The sequence below is a fragment of the Phoenix dactylifera genome, chromosome 8, assembly GCF_051530095.1.
Source record: "Phoenix dactylifera cultivar Ajwa chromosome 8, Ajwa_hap1_PhDact_Kaust_v1.1, whole genome shotgun sequence".
Lineage (NCBI taxonomy): Eukaryota > Viridiplantae > Streptophyta > Magnoliopsida > Arecales > Arecaceae > Phoenix > Phoenix dactylifera.
In genome coordinates, this window is record NC_143197.1 from 9,534,307 (window position 1) to 9,555,196 (window position 20,890).

General features: G+C 42.7%; 1 protein-coding gene and 1 pseudogene across 2 annotated transcripts; both read left to right on the top strand.

Annotated features, from left to right (window-relative positions):
* The first annotated feature begins 499 nt into the window (after window positions 1–499).
* On the top strand, window positions 500–3,569 carry LOC149752959 (uncharacterized; annotated as a pseudogene).
* An 8,050-nt stretch (window positions 3,570–11,619) lies between these two features.
* LOC103703617 (caffeoylshikimate esterase-like) lies at window positions 11,620–19,452 on the top strand. Of its 2 annotated transcripts, none has more exons than XM_008786526.6 (8): window positions 11,620–11,928; window positions 12,074–12,167; window positions 12,263–12,295; window positions 14,082–14,228; window positions 16,176–16,306; window positions 16,408–16,545; window positions 16,629–16,766; window positions 18,905–19,452. In XM_008786526.6, the coding sequence occupies exons 1-8, from the start codon at window positions 11,890–11,892 to the stop codon at window positions 19,292–19,294; spliced, it is 1,110 nt and encodes a 369-aa protein (XP_008784748.1). In that variant the 5' UTR covers window positions 11,620–11,889; the 3' UTR covers window positions 19,295–19,452. The 2 variants fall into 2 exon arrangements, with proteins under 2 accessions (XP_008784748.1, XP_008784749.1); XM_008786527.6 differs by having other exon boundaries at window positions 16,668–16,766.
* The last annotated feature ends 1,438 nt before the right edge of the window (window positions 19,453–20,890 follow it).

A 20,890-nucleotide genomic window follows, 5' to 3' on the forward strand; every position in this document is an offset into this window, starting at 1 on the left:
TTTACCCATTTCGATCGTAATTTGTTTGTTCTAATTTTAATTGTTGTTTTCTTGTGCCTTAATTCCGTGTTCTTTAGCTTTCCAAATTCGGTTTGACATATCACAGTTTAGCCGAATTTCTTTCTTTACCCATTTCGATCGTAATTTGTTTGTTCTAATTTTAATTTAAAATCTTGTTCTGTTATTAACGAAAGAAAGAATCTGATCATCATAAAAAAAAAAAGGAGTAAAAAGTCTCGACAAAAATTTTTTTCATTTGATTTCACCCATTTTGGTTCCAATAAGCCCGAAAATCATCTCACCCCAAATACCAAAAAAAATTTCGTGAAAATTTTGCTAAATTGTGCTTCTGAAAATCTAATCACCCATATCCCTTGTTTTCTTACTTTTGAACTTGAATTTCCTTGGTGAGTTTTTGGTGAATTGTTGCTGGAAAGAGGATTATCGAGTGGAAAAAGGCAAGAGTGAAATCATGTCTCACAATAGTGTCGAAGGTGCTATGGGAGTTGCTGATCCAAAGCTGTTTATGGAGGCGATGATGGGTGAGATGAGGCGTATAATAAGGATGGAGTTAGAGCAGATTCATGAGCGGATGGATCGGATGGAGAATACTCATTTGGAGCAGCCACAAAACGCCCCTAATTTGCGTAGGAGGGAAAGAGTCCAACATCGAGGAGTGAGAGATGAAGATGAAGAGTATTATGGGGCTGGTTTTGATGAAGAAGAAGATCGAGATTCGGTTGTTGGTAATAGAAGATATGGAGGGCGGTTAGAGAAGATAGGTTTAAAGAAGATAGAAATTGGGAAGATAACAACTTGGGTAGTATTAAGATGAAAATTCCAGCGTTTCAAGGAAGAACGACCCCGAGGCTTATCTTGAGTGGGAGAAAAAGGTAGAGTTAGTGTTCGATTACCGCAACTACTCCAAAATGAAGAAGGTAAAACTTGCTGCCATTGAATTTTCTGACTATACTATTGTGTGGTGGGATCAGTTAGTGTTGAACAGACGGCAAAATAGGGAACGATCGGTAGAGACGTGGGAAGAGATGAAAATAATGATGAGGAAGCGGTTTGTGCCCAGCCATTACCACTAGAAGTTGTATAATAAATTGCAAATGCTCAGACAAGGTAACCGGAGTGTGGAGGATTTTTATCAAGATATGGAGATTGCTATGATCCGGGCTAATATCGAAGAAGACCGAGAGGCTACTATGGCTAGGTTCTTGAATGGCTTGAATCAAGAAATTGATGATGGGGTGGAGATGCAGCATTATGTGGAATTGGAGGATATGGTGCACATGGCCATCAAGGTAAAGCAACAACTCAAGAGGAGGGGTGGTACACGTTCATCCCATAATTCGGATTTTTTCCCATGGAAACCGAGTTATGTGAAGAAAGAGGAGAAACCAGCTGCAAAACCCAAATTCGAGCCAAAACAAGAGACAACCAACCATGGCACTCAAGGTAAATCTAACCCTTCCACTTCTCGAAACCGTGACATTAAGTGTTTTAAATGTCAAGGCAGGGGTCACATAGCAAGTCAATGCCCGAACAAAAGAGTCATGGTGATAAGGGGTAATGGAGAGATTGAAACCGACGACGAGTCCGATACCGACTCTATGCCACCATTGGAGGACGTGGATGATGAAGAATATGCAGTCCAAGGTGAATTGTTGGTGTCAAGAAGACTCCTAAGCTTGCAAGCAAAAGAAGTTGAAGAAGTGCAGTGGAAGAACATCTTTCATACTAGGTGCTATGTCAAAGACGAGGTATGTAGTATGATTGTTGATGAAGGAAGTTGTACTCATGTTGCAAGTACAATCTTGGTGGAGAAATTAGGACTGCCCATACTGAAACATCCTAGGCCGTACAAGTTTCAATGGCAGAATGATACTGGCGAGGTAAAGGTGAATAAGCAGATTTTGGTTTCATTCCGCATCGGAAAATATGAAGATGAAGTTTTGTGTGATGTAGTTCCGATGCAAGCTGGACGTTTACTATTAGGCCGACCGTGGCAATTCGATCGGAGAGTTAAGCATGATGGCTTCACCAACAAATACTCGTTCGTGCTGAACCAAAAATCCATCATTCTTATACCGATGACACCGAAACAAGTTTATGACGATCAAGTAAGGTTGCAAAAAGAGAGTAATCAAAAGAAAGAGAGTGAGCAAAAGAAAAAGAGTGAAAATCGGAGAGTGGCCCAGCAAAATAAGAGAGAAAAAGAAAATCAAAATTCAGCCATTGAGAGAAATTTAGAGAAAAAACAAAAGAAATTCTATGCAAAAGTGAGTGAGATTAAGCGAGCAATGTTTTCAAATCAGCCGATGATTGTACTTTTGTACAAGGAGGCATTTTTAAACACTAACGAACTTGACCCTGCTTTGCCTAGCTCTATTGTTTCTCTTTTGCAGGAATTTGAGGATGTCTTTCCCAAGAAAACACCACATGGATTACCACCAATTCGAGGGATTGAACATCAAATTGACTTTGTTTCTGGTGCGACAATTCCAAACCGACCAGCCTATAGGAGCAATCCCTGGGAGACAAAGGAGCTTCAACGGCAGGTAAGTGAGTTGTTGGAGAAGGGGTACGTGAGGGAGAGCATGAGTCTGTGCACCGTTCCAGTTTTACTTGTACCTAAGAAGGATGGGTGTGGAGAATGTGCGTTGATTGCCGAGCCATCAATAACATAACGGTAACGTATCCTCATCCTATTCCTCGCTTAGATGATATGTATACGGGGCAGCCTTAAACTACCCGACTTATGACAAGGAGTTGTATGCATTGGTTCGAGCTTTGGAGACATGGCAGCACTACCTATGGCCTAAGGAGTTCGTGATTCACACCGATCATGAGTCCTTGAAACACTTGAAGGGCCAACATAAGCTAAATAAAAGGCATGCTCGTTGGATAGAGTTCATTGAAACGTTTCCATATGTCATCTAGTATAAGCAAGGTAAGGAGAATGTGGTCGCCGACGCACTTTCTCGCAGGTATGCATTACTCTCTACACTTTATGCAAAATTGCTTAGATTTAAACACATTAAAAGTTTATACATTGATGACCATGAATTTTGTGAAGAGTACCAGGCTTGTGAGGAAAACGCTTGTGGTAAGTTCTTTAGACATGATGGGTTCTTGTTTTGAGAAAATAAGTTATGTGTGCCAACTGTTCTTTGAGGGACTTGTTAGTGCAGGAATCCCATGGAGGGGGATTAATGGGACATTTTGGAGTAGCTAAAACCTTAGCTGTTTTGCAGGAACACTTCTATTGGCCACACATGAAACAAGTTGTTGAGCGGATTTGTGGTAGATGTGTTACATGTAGGCAAGCTAAATCCAGAGTGCAGCCCAACGGTGATGATTTGAGGGCAAATTCTTTTCAAGAGGATAGGAATGATGCAAATAATGGCATGACTACAGAGGAACCCGTTCAAGTTCCAACTGGGCCGGTTACAAGAGCACGAGCTAAAGTGTTCAAGGAAGCATTAAACGGGCTAGTTAAACAAGTTTGGGCTCAAGCAAATTTGTGGAGGTCCATTGAAGCTGATGAACATGTTCCATAAGGCTGGAATTCCATAATTCAAGCTGTGGAACAATCCAGAAGAAATCCTCAAAGATTGCAGCACAATTGGCGTGTTATTGAGGCTTAGTTTCCATCCTTGGTTGCTTTCCCGTTTTGACTCATCAAGGAGAGTAAGTGGCTGCAATTTCGAGCAACCTTTTTAAGACAGCTTATTTACTTTCCTTATTTGATATTTTAGGTTCATAATTTTGGTTTTGTAAGAAGAAAGGAATCAGAAAATTTCTTGTTTCCTTTTTAGTTGTTTAGGCGAATTTAAGGTAGCCTATTTTGGGGTTTTCTTTTTTCGCAGCTGCAAATTCGTGGACCTTTTGTATTTAAAAAACCTTTGGCATATTTGAAGAGGCAGATCATATTTTTCAGAAAATTGGTGAGTTTTTATTCTCTTTGGTTCTTTGAAGGACTATTCGAACTTATCGGAATTTTTCGTGGCATTCATCATCGACTTATCAAGCGGATTCCCACTACCATTTGTGGCGTCTTCTTTATACCAAGGTTCTTGTTTCGCATTAAACAACAGGTTGAGGTCAAATATACCAAGGTTCTTATTTTTGTTGAAGCAACGGGTCGAGGTCTCCCAACCAAACCTAATCATGGGTGTTCTTGGGTTTTCCTATTGTTTGACGGGTCTCGTTATTCTTGACGGGGTTCGCATCACTCGAGGCTCTGGCCCCCGAGGTCCATGGCCCAGGTCGGTCTAGCCTGAGCTCGTTCGCTCACAAGAAACGCCCTCCTGCTCTAAGGATTACTACCCAAGATGGTCAGTCCGACAGTCAAACTCGACTCTAGTGAACCCCGAGGTGGCAATAGAGTTGGTTGAGGCCATGCTGTTCCCGACAGACACAGAGATCATGCGCTCTACTGGCCTCGATAGGTTCTTCAACGTTGGTTACACCATGGTCATTCGAGTAGGTCTCTGACTCGCAAATCTTCATGTGGTCCTTCATTTCAGTCACTAGCTTGTTCCTCTTTCCAGCATGCCCATGTGGTCAGTGAGATGCAGCGATGGGCCATGAAGTTCTCGAGGTGTTGTTTGGTGCTCGAGAGGCAATGAAAAGCTGTTGAAGAGCTGGTCGATGCGAAGGCCAAGTCAGCCAAGGACGAGTTTAGGTCAGCAAAAGCTCATGCCTCAACTGCACAGACCCAAGCAGAGATGAAGGAGGCCCAACTATTTGTTTCTAGGATGGCGCTCAAAGCTGCCGACCGGAGGGCAGTAGAGCTTTCTGCGAAGCTAGCCCATGTCCAGCAGAGGGCTCAAGAGGCTAAACAGTGGATTGGTCAAGTGGAATAGCAAGCTAACGAGGCCGGGCGGTAGTCAGACCGGCAGGCTATCGAGGCCAAGGAGCAGGTCCTTCATGTCGAGTTTTTTCTCGGGGATGGACTTCTCTAGCCTCAATGAAGACGGTGAATGCGGCGACGTTGGCCACGATGAAGGTGCCAATGGGGGTGAGGGCGAAGGATAAAGTCTTTCGCCTTATTGTTTTTTGCTTTTTTGCTTTTCTCACGGGTAATCCAAGCTCAATGTATTTTTCTTTTGTTCGGCCTATATCGAAGTCAGTGTAAAAGCTTACAACTTTAATGAAAGCAAAGAATTTCACAAGTACCTAATTTTGGTCTTTACTTCTATTGTTTTGTTATTTATTCTTCGTCCGAGTCTAGGTTGTTACGCTAAGCTTCAACCTTCCATTGTAGCTCTTTCTGGCTCGGCTTCTGTCGAGATCAATGTATGTACCAGAAAATAATGAAAGTAAAGAAATTTTTCAAAATACCTGATTTTAGTCTTTACTAGCTATCATTATATTTCTTCATTTGAGTTCAGGTTGCCTCGCCAAACTCTTTTCCTTGTGGAGTTTTAGCTTGACTTGGACTCCTCGACGGATCTACCCGGAGTTCGGCTCTCAAGAAATTCTGAGTGAGCTCGGCAAAGGAAGGTCAGTGCCTTTTTTGTTGGTCATCCCTAAAGTCTTGCTCTAAGGTCATCTCTAAAGTATACCTCCCGGAGGCATCTCTGAGGTTGGCTCCCAAGGAAGTATGAGTGAGCTCTCCATTTTCAACCTAAAGAGGTCAGTTGGTATGCCAAGCCTTCGGCATGGCAGTCGATTCTCTTGCTCGGGCCATTTTCGACCTGAAGAGATTGGTTGACTCACCAAGCCTTCGGCGCATGAGCCAGTTCTCCTGCTCGGGCCCTTTTCAACTTGAATAGTTAGTTGACTCACCAAGCCTTCGGTGTGTCGGCTGGTTATTTTGCTCAAGCTATTGTCGACTTGAAGAGGTTAGTTGACTCGCCAAGCCTTTGCCGCGGTAGTCGGTTATTCTGCTCAGACTATTTTGACCTAAAGAGGTTGATTGACTCGCCAAGCTTTCGGCATGGGGTTGACCTTCTTATCTATGGAGTATGCTCTCAAAGGCATCTCTCGAGTATTCTCCCAAAGGCATCTCTGAGGTTGGCTCCTAAACAAAATTCAAGCCAAGGCAGGAGTGCAGCTCGGACCGTCCTGAGGTCGGCTAGAGACGAGCTGAGCAGGTTGGTTGAGGTGTCGGGCACTGGTTTCCTCCGCTAAGGCTCCTGCAAGAAGTCTATTTGCTGGAGAGTCTCCGATAGGAGACTCTTCGATGTCTAAGACAGAACAACAAGGCAACAGTATGGAAAAGAGAGGGTTTCAATAGAGTGTGGTCTTTGTGAGTAGTATTGCATGTATGTATTGCCTATTGCGTACTATGCACTCGTACCTCAGTTCTCTCGAGTTGCTCTCTTTATATAAAGAAGCCAGTTTTGTCGTTACCTAGGCCGACGTGGCGTACAATAATGACCGAGCAACGGATGGTCAGATAACGGCCGGTGGTACGGCCGCAGCATAGAGGTCAGTCCGTGTGGGCGGCATGCGGTGCAAGCCTTGCACAGGGCATAGTGTTGCCGCGACTGCAGGCTGACAGGGCTATCGGTTGTTAGGACGGCTCTTCTCGACTGGCGGCTCCTCGACTGAGGCCAAAATCATTCGACTTGATTTACGTCGAGATCAATAAGGTCAATCTGATCTGAGGTCGAGGTGCAATTTTTTCTCCATGAGGAATTACATGATCATTATATGCACCATTCACCAATAAGTAGCAATCATAAAGTTTGCTGCACGATGGCATGTGCAGTTTACTAGTTCTGATGCATAGAAGGAAAATTAAAATCAAATGTGCATCTCTCGTAAAAGTTCTTTCAAAGTTCTGGTTCTTTTTTCTTTCTTTTTTTTCCCGCAAAAAAAGTTTGAAATTAAAATACTAGGCATTTTATGTAATGTCCGGGCCCACAACCTACTAGGCCCAATAAGAAATGGGCCCAGTTAAGGGTTGGGCCCAAATTTCACTGTGGGCAGTATTATTATAATGGATAAAAATAAAAAATAATAAAAAAAAACGAAGGGATAAGACCGACAGGGAGGGGTTATCTCACCCCCTGCTGGCAGCCGATGCCGGCGCGCCGGAGACAGGGGGGGCGGCGGCCAGTCCTGGAGTATGGAGGAAAGGAGAGGATGGGACCTCTCAGAGGGGGGTTTCATCCTCTAAACAATTATTTAAGCCTCTGCCGGCAACACCAAGTCACAGACCCCCCTAAATACCGAACGAGAGAAAGAGAGAGAGAGCCGAAGCCCTGGAGCCTAAGGCCAAGGAGCCCTGAAGCTCTGAGAAAGGGGGGACTACCCGAGAGGAGGCACTGCCCGACTGAAACCGACTAAAACCAGGTATGGACCCCTTTTAATAAAATTTTAGGGAGTGGAGAAACCCTCTGTGGGGTATTCTCCCCTCTGTTTCAACTATGGGACAAAGAGGAGGAGACCGGCAGAAGGGAGAAGAGTCACGGGCCGGACCCATAGACCCCGGACCGGCCTGAGAACGGCCGCGGCCCAAGGCCAGGCCCGATGACCACTCGGGCCGAGCCGCCTGCAGGGCACCGCAGCCTCGGCTGCGGCTACCCTAGGGCTCGGGGGGCAGCCCTGGGCCGCCGGATCTGGCCGAGCCGGCAACAAAGGTGGCCACAAGGCCACCAGCCCCGGCCGGACCGCCACCTCTTCTCCGGCAAGAGGTGGTGGTGCCGGAAGGAAGGACCAAGGAGAAGAAAAAAAAAATAAAAAATAAAAATAAAAAATAAAAAATTAAAATGAACTCACCGGACCTTGAAGCTCCATCCTCGGACGATGGCCTTACCTCGCCGTGGTCGGAGCAGGAGGAGACCTCCCAGAGGAGGTCCAGCCGCGACCCTACCTTCCGGCGCTCTTCCCCTTCTCCGGCATCTCTTCGGAAAAGAGGAAGGGCCGGCCTTCCTTTCACCGGCGCTCCGGGGGGAAACTCCACCTCGGTTGGTAGATCGGGGGGAGCCTCGTCTCCCCGGCCGCCTGCAAGGGAAGAAAAAGGAAGAAGAGGAGGGTTTCGGTGGGCCGAAAGTCAGGGTTTCGGTGAAAATAAAGAAGAAAAAGAAAAAAAAAAAAAGAGGAAAGAGAGAGCAAGGGAGGAAAGGAGAGAGAGAGGAGGCCGTAGATCCGGCCGGAGGAGAAGAAGAAGGCCGAAGGACCGGCCGGAGCAACCGAGGTCGTCGGTAGAGACGAAGGAGAGAAGAGGGAGAGAGAGAGAGAGGGAAAGAGAGGGAGTGACCGAGAGGGGGAAGGCCACAGATCTGGCCGGAGGAGAAGAAGGGGAGCCGGAGGGCCGGCCGGAGGCATGGGTTCGGTGGAGACGAAGGAGAAAAGAGAGGAGAGAGAGAGGAGAGCGGGAGATGAAGAGGCGGAAGCCTCTGGAAGGGGGGAGAAAAACCTGATAACGGGTTCGCGGGTCGGATCCGAATCCGAACCCGCAACCCGTTAAGCCCAAAGAAAAAGAAAGAAAAAAAAAAAAAGAAAAGAAAAAGGGAAAGGGTTTAGCCAAATTTGACTAAACCCGAGCCCAATCAAATTGGGCTAAGTCTGGACAAGCCAGACTATAAATTTAACCAAAATTAAGCCCAAAGGGAATGAGGCCCAAACCCAATTCGGCTGGAATTGGTCCTAACAGACCAAACTAATGGAAATCGGCCCAATTCAAGCCAATGTAATTAATTTGGGGGCCAAATTGATCCCGGATTGACCCTGACTCAGGCCCAAACGAGTCACAGTGACCCTAAACCCGAAATTAAACCCAATTAAGCTAGAAATTAAGCTTAGTGGCCAATCGGAAGGCCAATTAAGACTTATGAGCCCAGCCAAGACCCCAATACAGAGGAATTAGGCTTGGGCTAAATTTCAGGTAGAAAAGGAAATAACATATTGTTATTATGACATGATTGTAGGTGACTTAGGACTCGTCACCAGGACGCAGGAGACCTAGGAGAAAGGCAAATTACTGTAAGTAACTTGTTTTAATCTTGTTGTGAATCGTGTATGTAAGTAGCCTGCCCTAATCTTTATGGATCATACATGAAATTTAACATGTTATGCATGTACTGTAGGCTAAGAGCGATATGTGTATCTGACATGCTCTAGTTACACAAGATATGATGATATATGCTTTATATTCCGTTATGCCTACAAAATACTGGGATTACATTACATGCTAAGATATGAGTTATGAAATATGAACATGAGTGGCACATGTCATTCACATAATTCATAGTGGTGCACATATTATGTTTTCATAACTCTTGTGATATATGCAAAATGAATTGAATTCCTTATTATGATTAGCATGAGTGTAAAGAATGGTAATGATTTGCTCTAGCTGCATATTGCATTGTAAAAGGGTACCTAAGAACTCCTATTGCTACGGGCCGAATGCAACTGAGCCGGCCTTGCCAGTGGCCGATAATGACTGAGCCAGCCCCGCCAGTGGCCGACTAATAACTGAGCAGGCCCCGCCAGTGACCATTAATGAATTCGCCGTAGCATCTATGAGGTACTACCTATACGGAGCATTATTTATGAACTCTTAAGAGCTACTGACCTAATGTAACTGAGCCGGCCTTGCCAGTGGCCGAGAATGACTGAGCCAGCCCCGCCAGTGGCCGCCTAATAACTGAGCCGGTCCCGCCAGTGGCCAAGAAAGACTTCGCAGTAGCATTTAAGAGCATGACCACGGCAATGCCGGTGGCACGATTTTTCCTACATGTGCATATTACATGATTTCTTGACATTGTAGGATACTGTTTTATTTACTCAGCATGGATATTTTATTATGACGATTGATTTAGTAGCATACATGTCAGCTTCTCAAACTCTAATAAGCATGGTTAGCATTTTTAGTCGATTCGACAAGATTATGCAGGATTACTTACTGAACCGTGTAGCTCATGCCTGTTCATTTACGTTTTTTTTTAGATCACCACCAGTGACAGCTGCCAGAAGCATTTTTCTTTTGCAACAAGGCTTCTTTATTTTTGGGGATGATATAAATAAACTTTTGTGTATATAAACTATGTAGAAGCTCTGTACTTTATATGAACCAGTGGGTTGTAATACCTCATTTTGATATATACAAGTTACACTGCTTTTGACTACCTGTTGACCATGTACGAGGCTGCGTGCTATTGTGGGCAGTAGTCGGCAATAGCACGGCCGTGTCACGGATCCGGATCCGGGGCGTGACATTTTAGGTCTTGGGCTACAAACGTTGGGTTGTTAATGTAGTAATCCTTGCTCTTGCTTTATCCTATTTTGTCTTTGTGTCATGTTGAACTAGACTGGGTTATAATGCCCCTTACGACCCAAAAGAAGAATAGGAGGCCATCGCTAATCCACAACATTCTCCAAAACACTATGGCAGGGATAGTGTTCCTGACTACCAAGACAGGTTCGATTAGATTGAGAAAAATAATAATGACCATTCAGCTAAGAAACTTGCTTTCCTAATCACAAATTACAAGTCCGGCTCCTTGTCAACCAAGAAAACAATCTATTCAATAAAAAAAAAACAATCTATTCAAGATATTGCAAAAGATTTTGGTTGGAGGGAACATATGCATTGAAGCTTCTATCGGTCGAATTCTTTAGCAAAGACAACTCCCATGGCAAGGTAATGTTTTAGGTGCGAGTTGAAATCAAGATAGCTACATCTAGCTACTAAATTCGAAGTGTATGCATCAATCGACACCAACCTAAAATATGATGGCAAAGTTACCTATTATAAATGTTCAATCATTTGATTTTAATCGCATATGACTATTTGAACACTGATTTGCTTTGAATGTGCAGATTACTAATATATTAAACTCAACGGCTAAAGGAAGTAAGTTTTTAGTTCACGACTTGGAAAGCCTTACGAGATTATAATTTCAAACATATTACAAGTAATTACACTCTTTACATTTACACTCAAATCATTATAATTTTCAGAATCTCCATCTAACTATATAAAGCATAAATTAAAAAAGAGCATAAATTAAAAAAGAACACCACGCTTCACATACAAAGAATTCACAAAAAGCTTACAACTTTCCTCTATCTAAAATATAGATACAAATAAGAACACTGCCTTCACATACATACATACATACATACATGCATAAAGAATTCGCTAGCGGCCTTTTTAAAAAGAAAGTATTGGAGCCCATACCACCTTATTGATTGATTATGGGTCAAATGGAGTGATGAATTTTTTATTTTATTTTTTTAGTAAAAAATAGGAGGGGATGGGGAGGGACAAGCCCACCCACGTAGCAGCTCCCACTGAGCTCCTTTTTCATCAGAAAATATTCGATACAGATCGCAAGTTTTACGTGCCTTCCCCGACCCATGGGCTCACCCCATTGGGCCCATCATCTCACGTGTGGGTACATCACTCCAGCACCACCTTAATACAAGTGGAAGGAAAGCATAACCGCCAGCAAGCCATCCGGGTGTGGAGTATCCGGTCCCCTAATTTAATCGACGCCCGCATATTTTGAACCCGAGCAAGTTGGGCGAAATTATTGCCCTCTTACCACTAGGCTACCATCTTGGTGGCAAAGTGATGAATTTTTAAATGCGGGAAATGACTGGACTAAATAGATAAATACGTGTGAACCAATCTTCTTGGGAGTTGGGGCTAGGAAAAGTCTGTGGATTGGGGAGGAAATGGAGGTTGCTGACCTCCTCCTGTGCATGTACGCCCGGCACGTGTAATATTCCGTCTTCTTATTTTGGCTTTCTCCACTCCTCTTTAATCCCAAGCGATCTCGAAGGTCCCCAGTCCGAGGGTTTCTATTCAGATCTTTGTCCCCAACTTTCCCCAAACCTTTCCCTTAAGACCCCTCTCCCCTCTCCTCTCCTCGCTCTCCATCTCCTTGTGGTGGCTGAGCTTTTCATGCTTGGATGGAGTTTGGCCATCACAAGGAGGTTGTGTATCAAGAGGTGAGCCTAGCCCTGATGCATGCAAACTTTTTATCATTTTAATTTTTGTTGTCCCTCTGTTTTAATGGGAATCTTTGCTACATGCTAAAGTTTTGATCCTTTTTTTGTTGTTCTTGTTGGTGTTTATTTGTTGTGGGGGTGATAGGAGTTTATTAGGAATTCAAGAGGGGTGAAGCTCTTTACGTGTAGATGGTTGCCATCTTCTTCATCACCAAAAGCCCTTGTCTTCCTCTGCCATGGTAAATTATGTTCACCACACCGTTTTCAATCTTTTCCCCATGTTTTTCTTATCTTTTCCTTTGCTTAATGCTTTCCTTCTTTTGATGAAGTGCAGGGTACGGCATGGAATGCAGTGAATTCATGAAAGGTAGCAACTGTTCAAGCTGCATAAAATTACGATTTTCTTTTTGGTTCCTCCACATATTTATCGTCTCAGACTTGTGTTTGGATCACCAAGATCCAATAATCCGAAAGGTCAAAAATAATAGATGGAGTAGAAGGATTCTATATATCTCCATTTCCCTATTTGCCACCCACCTCCACCTACTGCTAGTGCATGGCTCTGTCAAAGAAATTTCTAAAGCCATGGTTGAAACTTGGGATCCCAAGCGACAAGTGAAACTAAAAGCCATACTTCCCTTTCACTGTGGCCCTTTATTTCACCCGTACTATGTTTCTAGAGAAATAGCAATTACGAGGCGTGCAGGGATTACATGTGCCCTGCCATAACTCAATAAGGGATGGTGGCTTCTGAGAAGATCAAAATTCAAAAGACAGCAAAGCTATAGTCAACGCCAAAAGAACCCATACCCGATGGTATTTGGAAGCCATCACCTTCTTCAGTTTTCTAGTTTTTTTGTTTCAGGGAAAGGATTTTACGATGCAATTTGTACCTTAAAGAATTAACTAAGAAGTTAGAAAAAGCTTTAACAAATATATAACCATAGTATATTTGGATGAAATTGCATGCTGATCTAGTGATCTATAATATCTATTGGACATCCAATATATCAATAGGTATGCTTGAAACTGTGTCTTCGGGTTCAAGTGTTGAAGCTTATCCATATTCATATATGAGGCACCTGAATCCCGACCTATTTAGGTGATTTATAATATCATTAAGGTCATAGGAGGCTTCTTTTAGTCTTTCTTTTGCTGCTTCTCCCATCTCGTCTCCTAACTGAATAGATATAGTTCCATAAGAATGTCATGTTGGGATATTGAAACACCCTTTTGACATATACTTTAGAAGATATTTCTTTCCTATAAAATCCTTAACAATGATGCAACACTATATCTGTAATTTATCTTCTAGTCAGTCATTAATTTAATGATGCAGGGTAAAACCAATGCCAGGACATCCTATCACCATGGTTCAAGGCCTTTTTTTTTTTAGTTGTTTCCTTCAATATTTCTACTTGGATCACCAGCCACACTCAAGCCAAACCAATTAATTCAAGGAAGGTGAGTGGTCAGATTGTGGGACCCGCTTTAGGACCTCTTCCAGTGGCTTATTTAATTCTTAGTAGGTCACTACGTAGGAATATAAATAAGAGAAGATCCATACTTTAAGACCATGTCTAGCTTGTGAGAAGAAAAACTTAAATCAGTCCTGTTATTCCCTTCTATCCTTCCCTGTTTTACCTTATCTTGTTTTTCCAAGGCTTGGAAATCAGAAATATAATGGAATGGTTGCAAGTAGAGTATATATATATATATATATATATATATCATATATTTTTTTTAATTTATAAATATGTTGGTCTTTATCTCTCCTATCATAAAATTGAGGCAAAATTGCATCGCGAGGTTTTGTTTGGCGACCAAACGACAAACCAATTCCCACCGCTCACCTCCTGATGACCCGCAACATCCAATCCAATATACCACGTAACGCTTGCAATTCCGTCAACCTCGCAACCAAGTAGCCGCTTGGACGTTTTCTCGGGGTGATGTGTCCCATCACGGCCGCCCAATGGCGACGGACGGCGCCGTTATAACTAACGGGCTGGTTCCCCACACCCCCCCCCCCCCCCCCCCCCCCCCCCCCCTTAAATTATTGGCGGTGCGGGACGCCGCAGGGATTGTATGATGCCGCCCGAGATGGGAAGATGGAACAGATCTGACGGCGTGGATTGGTTGGTGGATTGCAGTGGTGGGGTCGAGGCTAGGGGGCGCGGGATACGCGGTGTACGGCATGGATTACGAGGGACACGGGAAGTCGGAGGGGAGGCGCTGCTACATCAAGAGGTTCGGCAATCTCGTCGCCGACTGCGAACGCTTCTTCAAGTCCATTTGCGGTAATTTTTCTTGGCCCCCCTTTATTGCGTATGTTCCCTTGAAATGTTTATAAAGCTTCGTAGCGCATTATGACTGTTAAGGTTGCATGTAACATTGCAGGGGAAAAAACAATCAACCAATTATAGGATTTGAATCCCCATCATGCATGACATCAAATGTTATTATATTTTTCTAAAATATAAATCCCGCATCTTTTTCTTTTGATGACTCTTTCTTTTCATCATACTCTGTAAGTACTTTCTTAAATAATTACAAGCAAAACACCTCTACGAGAGGTATCAGAATAAATAAATATAAAACACTTTAAAAATTAAAATATGATATAGATTTTATATAAAAAATGAAAAATTATATCCTACATCAGATGTACTACATGAACAACTTGAGACGAGGTAAAGAGAAATGACAATTCGAGACAAAGTGCATAATGAATGAAGCCCTCAGAAATGAGAAATCTAATTGGTGTGGTGCACCACTGGCCCAAGACATCCGATATAAGATATAATTTTTCATAAAAGATAATATATGAACAAACAGATTAGCATGAATAAAATTGTAGACTCGATGCATGTGGATGAATAAATATCCATGGCCTGTTGAAAATGTATATCCATTGTCCGTATGGCATTGAAACTGATAAACTTCTAAAACTCCATTGACGGCGCATTCTGCATAGCATCATATAACCACATCTAAGTCAAAGCACACCTTGACAATCATTGGCACAATTCCTCTGAGAAAGCTAAGGAATGAGATTTCAAAGTTGAGATGACAAAAAAGAAAAGCCCGAAACAACTGCCAACATTATTATATTTGTGAGTACCCAAACAGTCTGTTGACTAGTGAATAGTTATTCTATCTAAGATGGCCTCATTTCTTGTATCAACTCTCTTCTCTTTCCCTTCTCTTCTCATGTTAATTGTCCTTGTTCATGGATGCAACGTCCATTGATGCAACGAGAGGTAAATGGCAAATTCTCTGCGTCCACTTGAGCCATGAGGGCATCCCTAATATGACAATCATCCCATTTTGTCATCCTTGCTTATTGTGCAATGAAGAGGTCTCTTGTTGAGTGAAGTTGTCATGAGGTTTGGTGGGAGGAGAAAGTGGAAATTATGCTTATGATCATTGTAATATGGACATGCTTTCATAATTTTTAGTAGTCAGATATCGAAGCCACAAGAAGGTTATAATAGATTTTGCACTGTATAGATTACATGAGTTTCAATTTGAGATATCATATTTGGAATGAAACATCAGTTTTTGTACCGCATTCTCTTCTAATTTTCCCCAAGTAAAACGAGAACTCTACATTGTGCTACATGGTAGAACTTGTCGTGTCATTTAAAGCTAATATCTACAAAAGACCAGCATTTTATCTTGAAATTTGTACATTGCTGCATCTACCATCAAAACCAGACATTGTACTCCAATCATATAACCCTATATCTATGCTAGTAGGAATATTAAAATAAATGTCCTCATATTATAGTTTATATTGTGTTTTAGCAATATCATAAAAGAACTACTTCAACAATATATGTGCACCTCACAACACTCCAGTAAATGAAATTTGTGCTGTTCTAAACATACTCAACGAGTAAAAGCTTGATTGATACACGAACACCTAAACCCAGTACGTAGCAAGTGAGCAAAAGGCTTTCCAGTATCCTGAAATCTCAAGAAGCTAGGTGCTAATTTCTTCCCATAGGGTCACACGTTAAATATTAAAATTGCCACAAGGATGGCCAACTGACGCTTCCATCGACCATGTTTGCATCTAAACCTTGCTCTTTGCAAACATAGTTTTAGCATCAATTTAATTAAACGGGGTAAGGCTCTTCATGGGTGCATTTCTCTTCTGGTTCTTTCAGTGTGTTCTCGTACTAATTAATCATCATGACCATAATAATTAATCATAATCCCCATCGTTATCCTTTGTGCAGTGAAGGAGGAGTACGTAAATAAGAGCCGGTTCCTCTACGGGGAGTCGATGGGAGGCGCCGTAGCTCTCCTTCTTCACAAAAGGGATCCCACGTTCTGGGATGGTGCAGTCCTCGCGGCGCCGATGTGCAAGGTAAGCCCACCGACGGTTCTGGGATCGCCTTTTGTACGTACCCCACAATGTACCAACCGTGCCGCCCTGCTGACTTGATCTCTTGTTGGGGTGGTGAGCAGATCTCGGAGGAGATGAAGCCCAGTCCCATAGTGGTGAACATCCTAACCCAGGTGGAGGATATCATACCGGCCTGGAAGATCGTTCCCACCAAGGATATCGTCGACACCGCCTTCAAAGACCCCGTCAAACGCGAAGTGGTTGGTATATGGTGACACCATAGGATTGGTTAATTTGGTGCCCAAACTCTCCTAATCCTAATTTCTAGGGGTAATTAATTCAGTTATTAGGTGTGCTATCTGGTTGTTTTCCGATCCTCCAGATCCGGCACAACAAGCTGATATACAAGGACAAGCCCCGGCTAAAGACAGCGTTGGAGTTGCTTAGGACCAGCATGGACCTTGAGGATAGCTTGTCCAAGGTATGTTATCTTGAGAGGACCGTTTAGGGTTACACAGAAGAAATGAAAGAATATGCTTAATTGAAAATGATTATCATACATACGTACATACATATGTATATACACACACACATATACATATACATATATATATATATATATATATATATATATATATATATATATATATATATATATATATATATATGCGCGTATATGTATATATATGTATATGTATGTATATGTATATATATGGGTAAGCATACAGAAATTGACAGATTTTGCATGAATACCCTTCCCAAATTGATATTTGCATGTATACCCTCGTAAAATACTTGGTTTGCTATCGACCTTTTTAATTTTTATTTTTGCATATGCACCCATATTATTTAACAACATTAAAAAATTAACGATTTTAAATTAAAATAACTAAAATACTTTTAATGGGTAAACATGGAAATAGATCATGATCTCGATAGCCGGAAAAGAAGACAGGAACATTAGCGTAATTTCAAAATTTTATTTTATTTTTAATTAATATAAATATGATTTTTTCTTAACACCGTTCGAACAACTATTATATTAGAGGCATTTGTACAATAACAGAGTTTTATAAGCGTATCCATGTAAATATTAATTTTAGAAGAGTATTCATGCAAAATTCAATATTTAGAAGGGTATCTATGCGCAAAAAAAAAAAAAAAGAAAGAAAAAAGTAGATCAATAGGCCCATAATGGAATTTGGATGGAACTTAAGCGGGCCTTTAGAAGATGATGGGCTGAGTGGGCCAACAGATCCGATTCCCACAGAAATATCCAAACAGGCGCTTAACTCGTTGTGCGGGTCCTGAATCCGGTTTGTGCTCATCCTAGATATACATAGGGGCACACAGCAGTACTCTTTTAATTTAACGGATAAGTGAGTAAAAAAGTTGAAAAATACTTTGTATACCCTAGTGCATATGCTGACTAGGTTCTTGCTGGGTTACCGAGGGTAAAATAGTTTTAAAGCCCTGCCTAAAATCCCTGTATATTACACAACACACAAAACTTAGTTTAGTGCTAATACTGGGTATACTAGTACGTACCCTTCACCAATATGTTTCAATTCAGAAATTGAATAAATCCAGAAAAAGATGATTTTATTCCTAAGGCACATTGGCCAAGAGGATTGGTTGGGATGAATGCGAGCAAGCCTGTCCTGATCTACTAATTCTGTGTACACACTGGGATACATCCATTTCTACTAAGACTTTTCAATTCAGAAACAAAATGAATCTAGAAAACTTATAATTTTAGTCATGATAGATCCTTTTTTTGAGAAGAATTCATAAATTCATTTTATTAACCAAGCCCAAGAGTTATTCATTAAGGCACAGCTGGTAAAAAAGGGATCAGATTGGAATAAATGCATGCAAGGCATGTCCTCACCATACTCATTCCAGGCACATGCTGTGGTGCATGCCCTTATACCAACTTTTTTCAATTCAGAGGCGCAATATATCGAGGAAAGATGATTATTCCCGATAAATCCTTTTTATCCCGTAACTAAGTCTCAGAGTTATTCATTAAGGTCCAATCGGTAATTCAAGAGGATAGGAAGGCCCGCCTATCCTCGCCATATCTGACATTGTGAGGTTAGATACTTACACCTGCCAATATTTTCGTTGAATTGGACTACCCAACGGCTATCTAGTGTTTCTCATTTCTAGTCAAGTTGAAAATGCTAAGAAATGACCACCATCCAACCCAACTAAATACATACTAGTAAGACAAAAAAACTAAGGACATATTTTTTTTACAAATGAAATAGTCAGTATAGTGTAACAGTTATATGGAACCGCAAATTTTTATCTAAACGTAAATTTCATTTATCCTATTTATCTGATGCAAACTATGCTAATTGAGTATAGGTACTATGTTTCTCAATTTTTCTGTTCAGTTTCCTAAGCTTAGATTCACAAAGAGTTTCTAGACATCTTGGTAGAATTGTTAGGGGAAATGCGATGCGTTGGCAATGCCTCTCAAGTCTCACCTCAGGGCTTGCCTTTGGAGGAGATCTAGGATTCAAATACTACGCATTGCTTCAATATAAAAATAAATGCTGTACTGTGCAAAACTTTGCACTGCTCATGGCCTAATGACACGGAAATTGGCAGGTGAATCTTCCCTTCTTGGTGCTGCATGGGGAGGCGGACTTAGTGACCGACCCAGAGGTGAGCCGAGCGCTTTACGACCGGGCCAGCAGCGTCGACAAGACCATCACGCTCTACCCCGGGATGTGGCATGGCCTGACTTCCGGCGAGCCCGACATTAACGTGGAGAAAGTCTTCTCGGACGTCATCGCTTGGCTCGACCACCGAGCCCACGAAAGACCCGGAAGATCACCGTCCATAAGGAGCGACATCGCCGACGAAGCCATCGCCGACGAAGCCAGCCCGTCACCCAAGGTCATGAGATGGCATAGTGGTGCCACCACCAGGAGGCAACCTAGCGGGATATTTTGCTTTGGGTGGAAAGGGCGGACGGAGCCCCGCTCGGCCCTCTAAGGAGCTGCACTGGGTGTCGAAACATTTCAACAAACACTTGGGAAGATGGAAAAAGGGAATTTGGGAAGGGTGGGAATCAAAAGCCAAAGAAAAAACAAAATTGTGACAGGTGACCTGGGACTTATCATAATAAAAGCAAAAAGGGTTTCATAGATCAATATGGTTCCTTGTCTGCCTTCAAGTCCATGCAAGTTTAGATGCAACTATAGCTCAAGAAGACAAGCTACATGAACAAAACTAAAATGACAACCATGACGTGGTGAAAAATTTGAAGCTTCTGATGATGGATCAATGCCAATTTGGAAATAACATGGGACGCATTCAAATCTCTACACCTTTCATCATGACTTAATGCTCTTAATAGCCTTTGGTAGAACAAAACTTGCATGGAAAAGGTGGTGGCATCGACTCTTTGGGTTGCTTCAAGATTTTAAAGTAAGGCCTTCTCTTCATCTGCACCAAATAACCTTTCTGCAAGCCATAACAGAGTAAGTTACTCCCATTCCTCAGGTTGTATTCAAGGGTCAACCTATCAAGAGATGGCCAATCCTAGTCTTTGAGAAGACCACTCGTTAACTATTGCTCCTATGATGTTTGACAATAGTCAACCAAAACATGCACATCAAGATGAGCAGTCGCAGGATCTTTCTTTCCTAGATATGCTGAGATTTTGCTCTCTCTGTGCAAAGTTGAAAGGATAGAACTCGCAAGCGAAGTGTTGCTAAAAACTGGACCCGAGGGCGACCACTGGCTAAAAAGGAGAAGCTCCGAGAGGTGGTGCGTCGGCAGGCTGCGTCCTCCGAGGAACCTGCAAGAAGCCGATGGTTGGAGTTTCCGGCGCCGACCCTCTGATGCTTAAGTCGGAAGGAGCTTTCGTGGAGAAAAAGAGAGAGGTTGTATGTGGAAGTCAAAGTCAGAAGTTTCCAGTCCCTCCTTCAGAGGAAGAAGTTCCCTTTTTATAAGAGGGGCGTCAGGTTACCTGCGATGTGACTGGGCGAATTAATGGGTTACCGTCATGATTGGGCGTGATCGTGTGAATTAATGAGTTGCTGTGGATGACTGGACGGGATTGAGTGAGTCAACAAGTTGCCGTGGATGGCCTGAGATTTTAGGCAGGCGGGAGGTCCGTGGAGATCGTGCGCATTTAATTGCTGATAGTCGCTCAGGCGGAGGTCATGGGATTGGATCCCGAATGAGGAGGAGAGGGACTCGATTCTCGGTGGAATGGAGAAGTCTGCTTCATCCTTCAACTGGGTCTTCTTCGAATGTAAGGTCGATCGGGCTCAGCTTAGTCGAGATCAGGGCCGCAAGGTAGTGAGCTCCGAAGTTAGGCGCCTTAAGGTCGGACGCCTTTGAGGTCGGGCGCCTTGAGGGTTGCTGCCGTTGTGCCCGTCATCACGTGCCGGCGATGCATCTCCATGTGTTTTGGGGCAATTCATTTCCCCCCCAACACGAAGCAACATGATTTAGAAAGTATGGTGATTTGGGTACTGGAAGCAACAGCGATAATGTTTGATAACGAAGCTTCCAGTCATGTGATAACCTGGCTTCCAGTCATGTGATAACCTGGTTGATCCTGTGCAATTAATTTCCCTA

What these genes read in the sequence shown, in the direction of transcription:
- LOC103703617 (XM_008786526.6), top strand. Translation starts at nt 11,890, where the DNA reads ATGGAGTTTGGCCATCACAAGGAGGTTGTGTATCAAGAG. An exon ending in AGGAGGTTGTGTATCAAGAG is followed by an intron (nt 11,929 to 12,073) that starts GTGAGCCTAGCC and finishes TGGGGGTGATAG; the next exon opens with GAGTTTATTAGGAATTCAAG. An exon ending in ACCCCGTCAAACGCGAAGTG is followed by an intron (nt 16,546 to 16,628) that starts GTTGGTATATGG and finishes TAATTAATTCAG; the next exon opens with TTATTAGGTGTGCTATCTGG.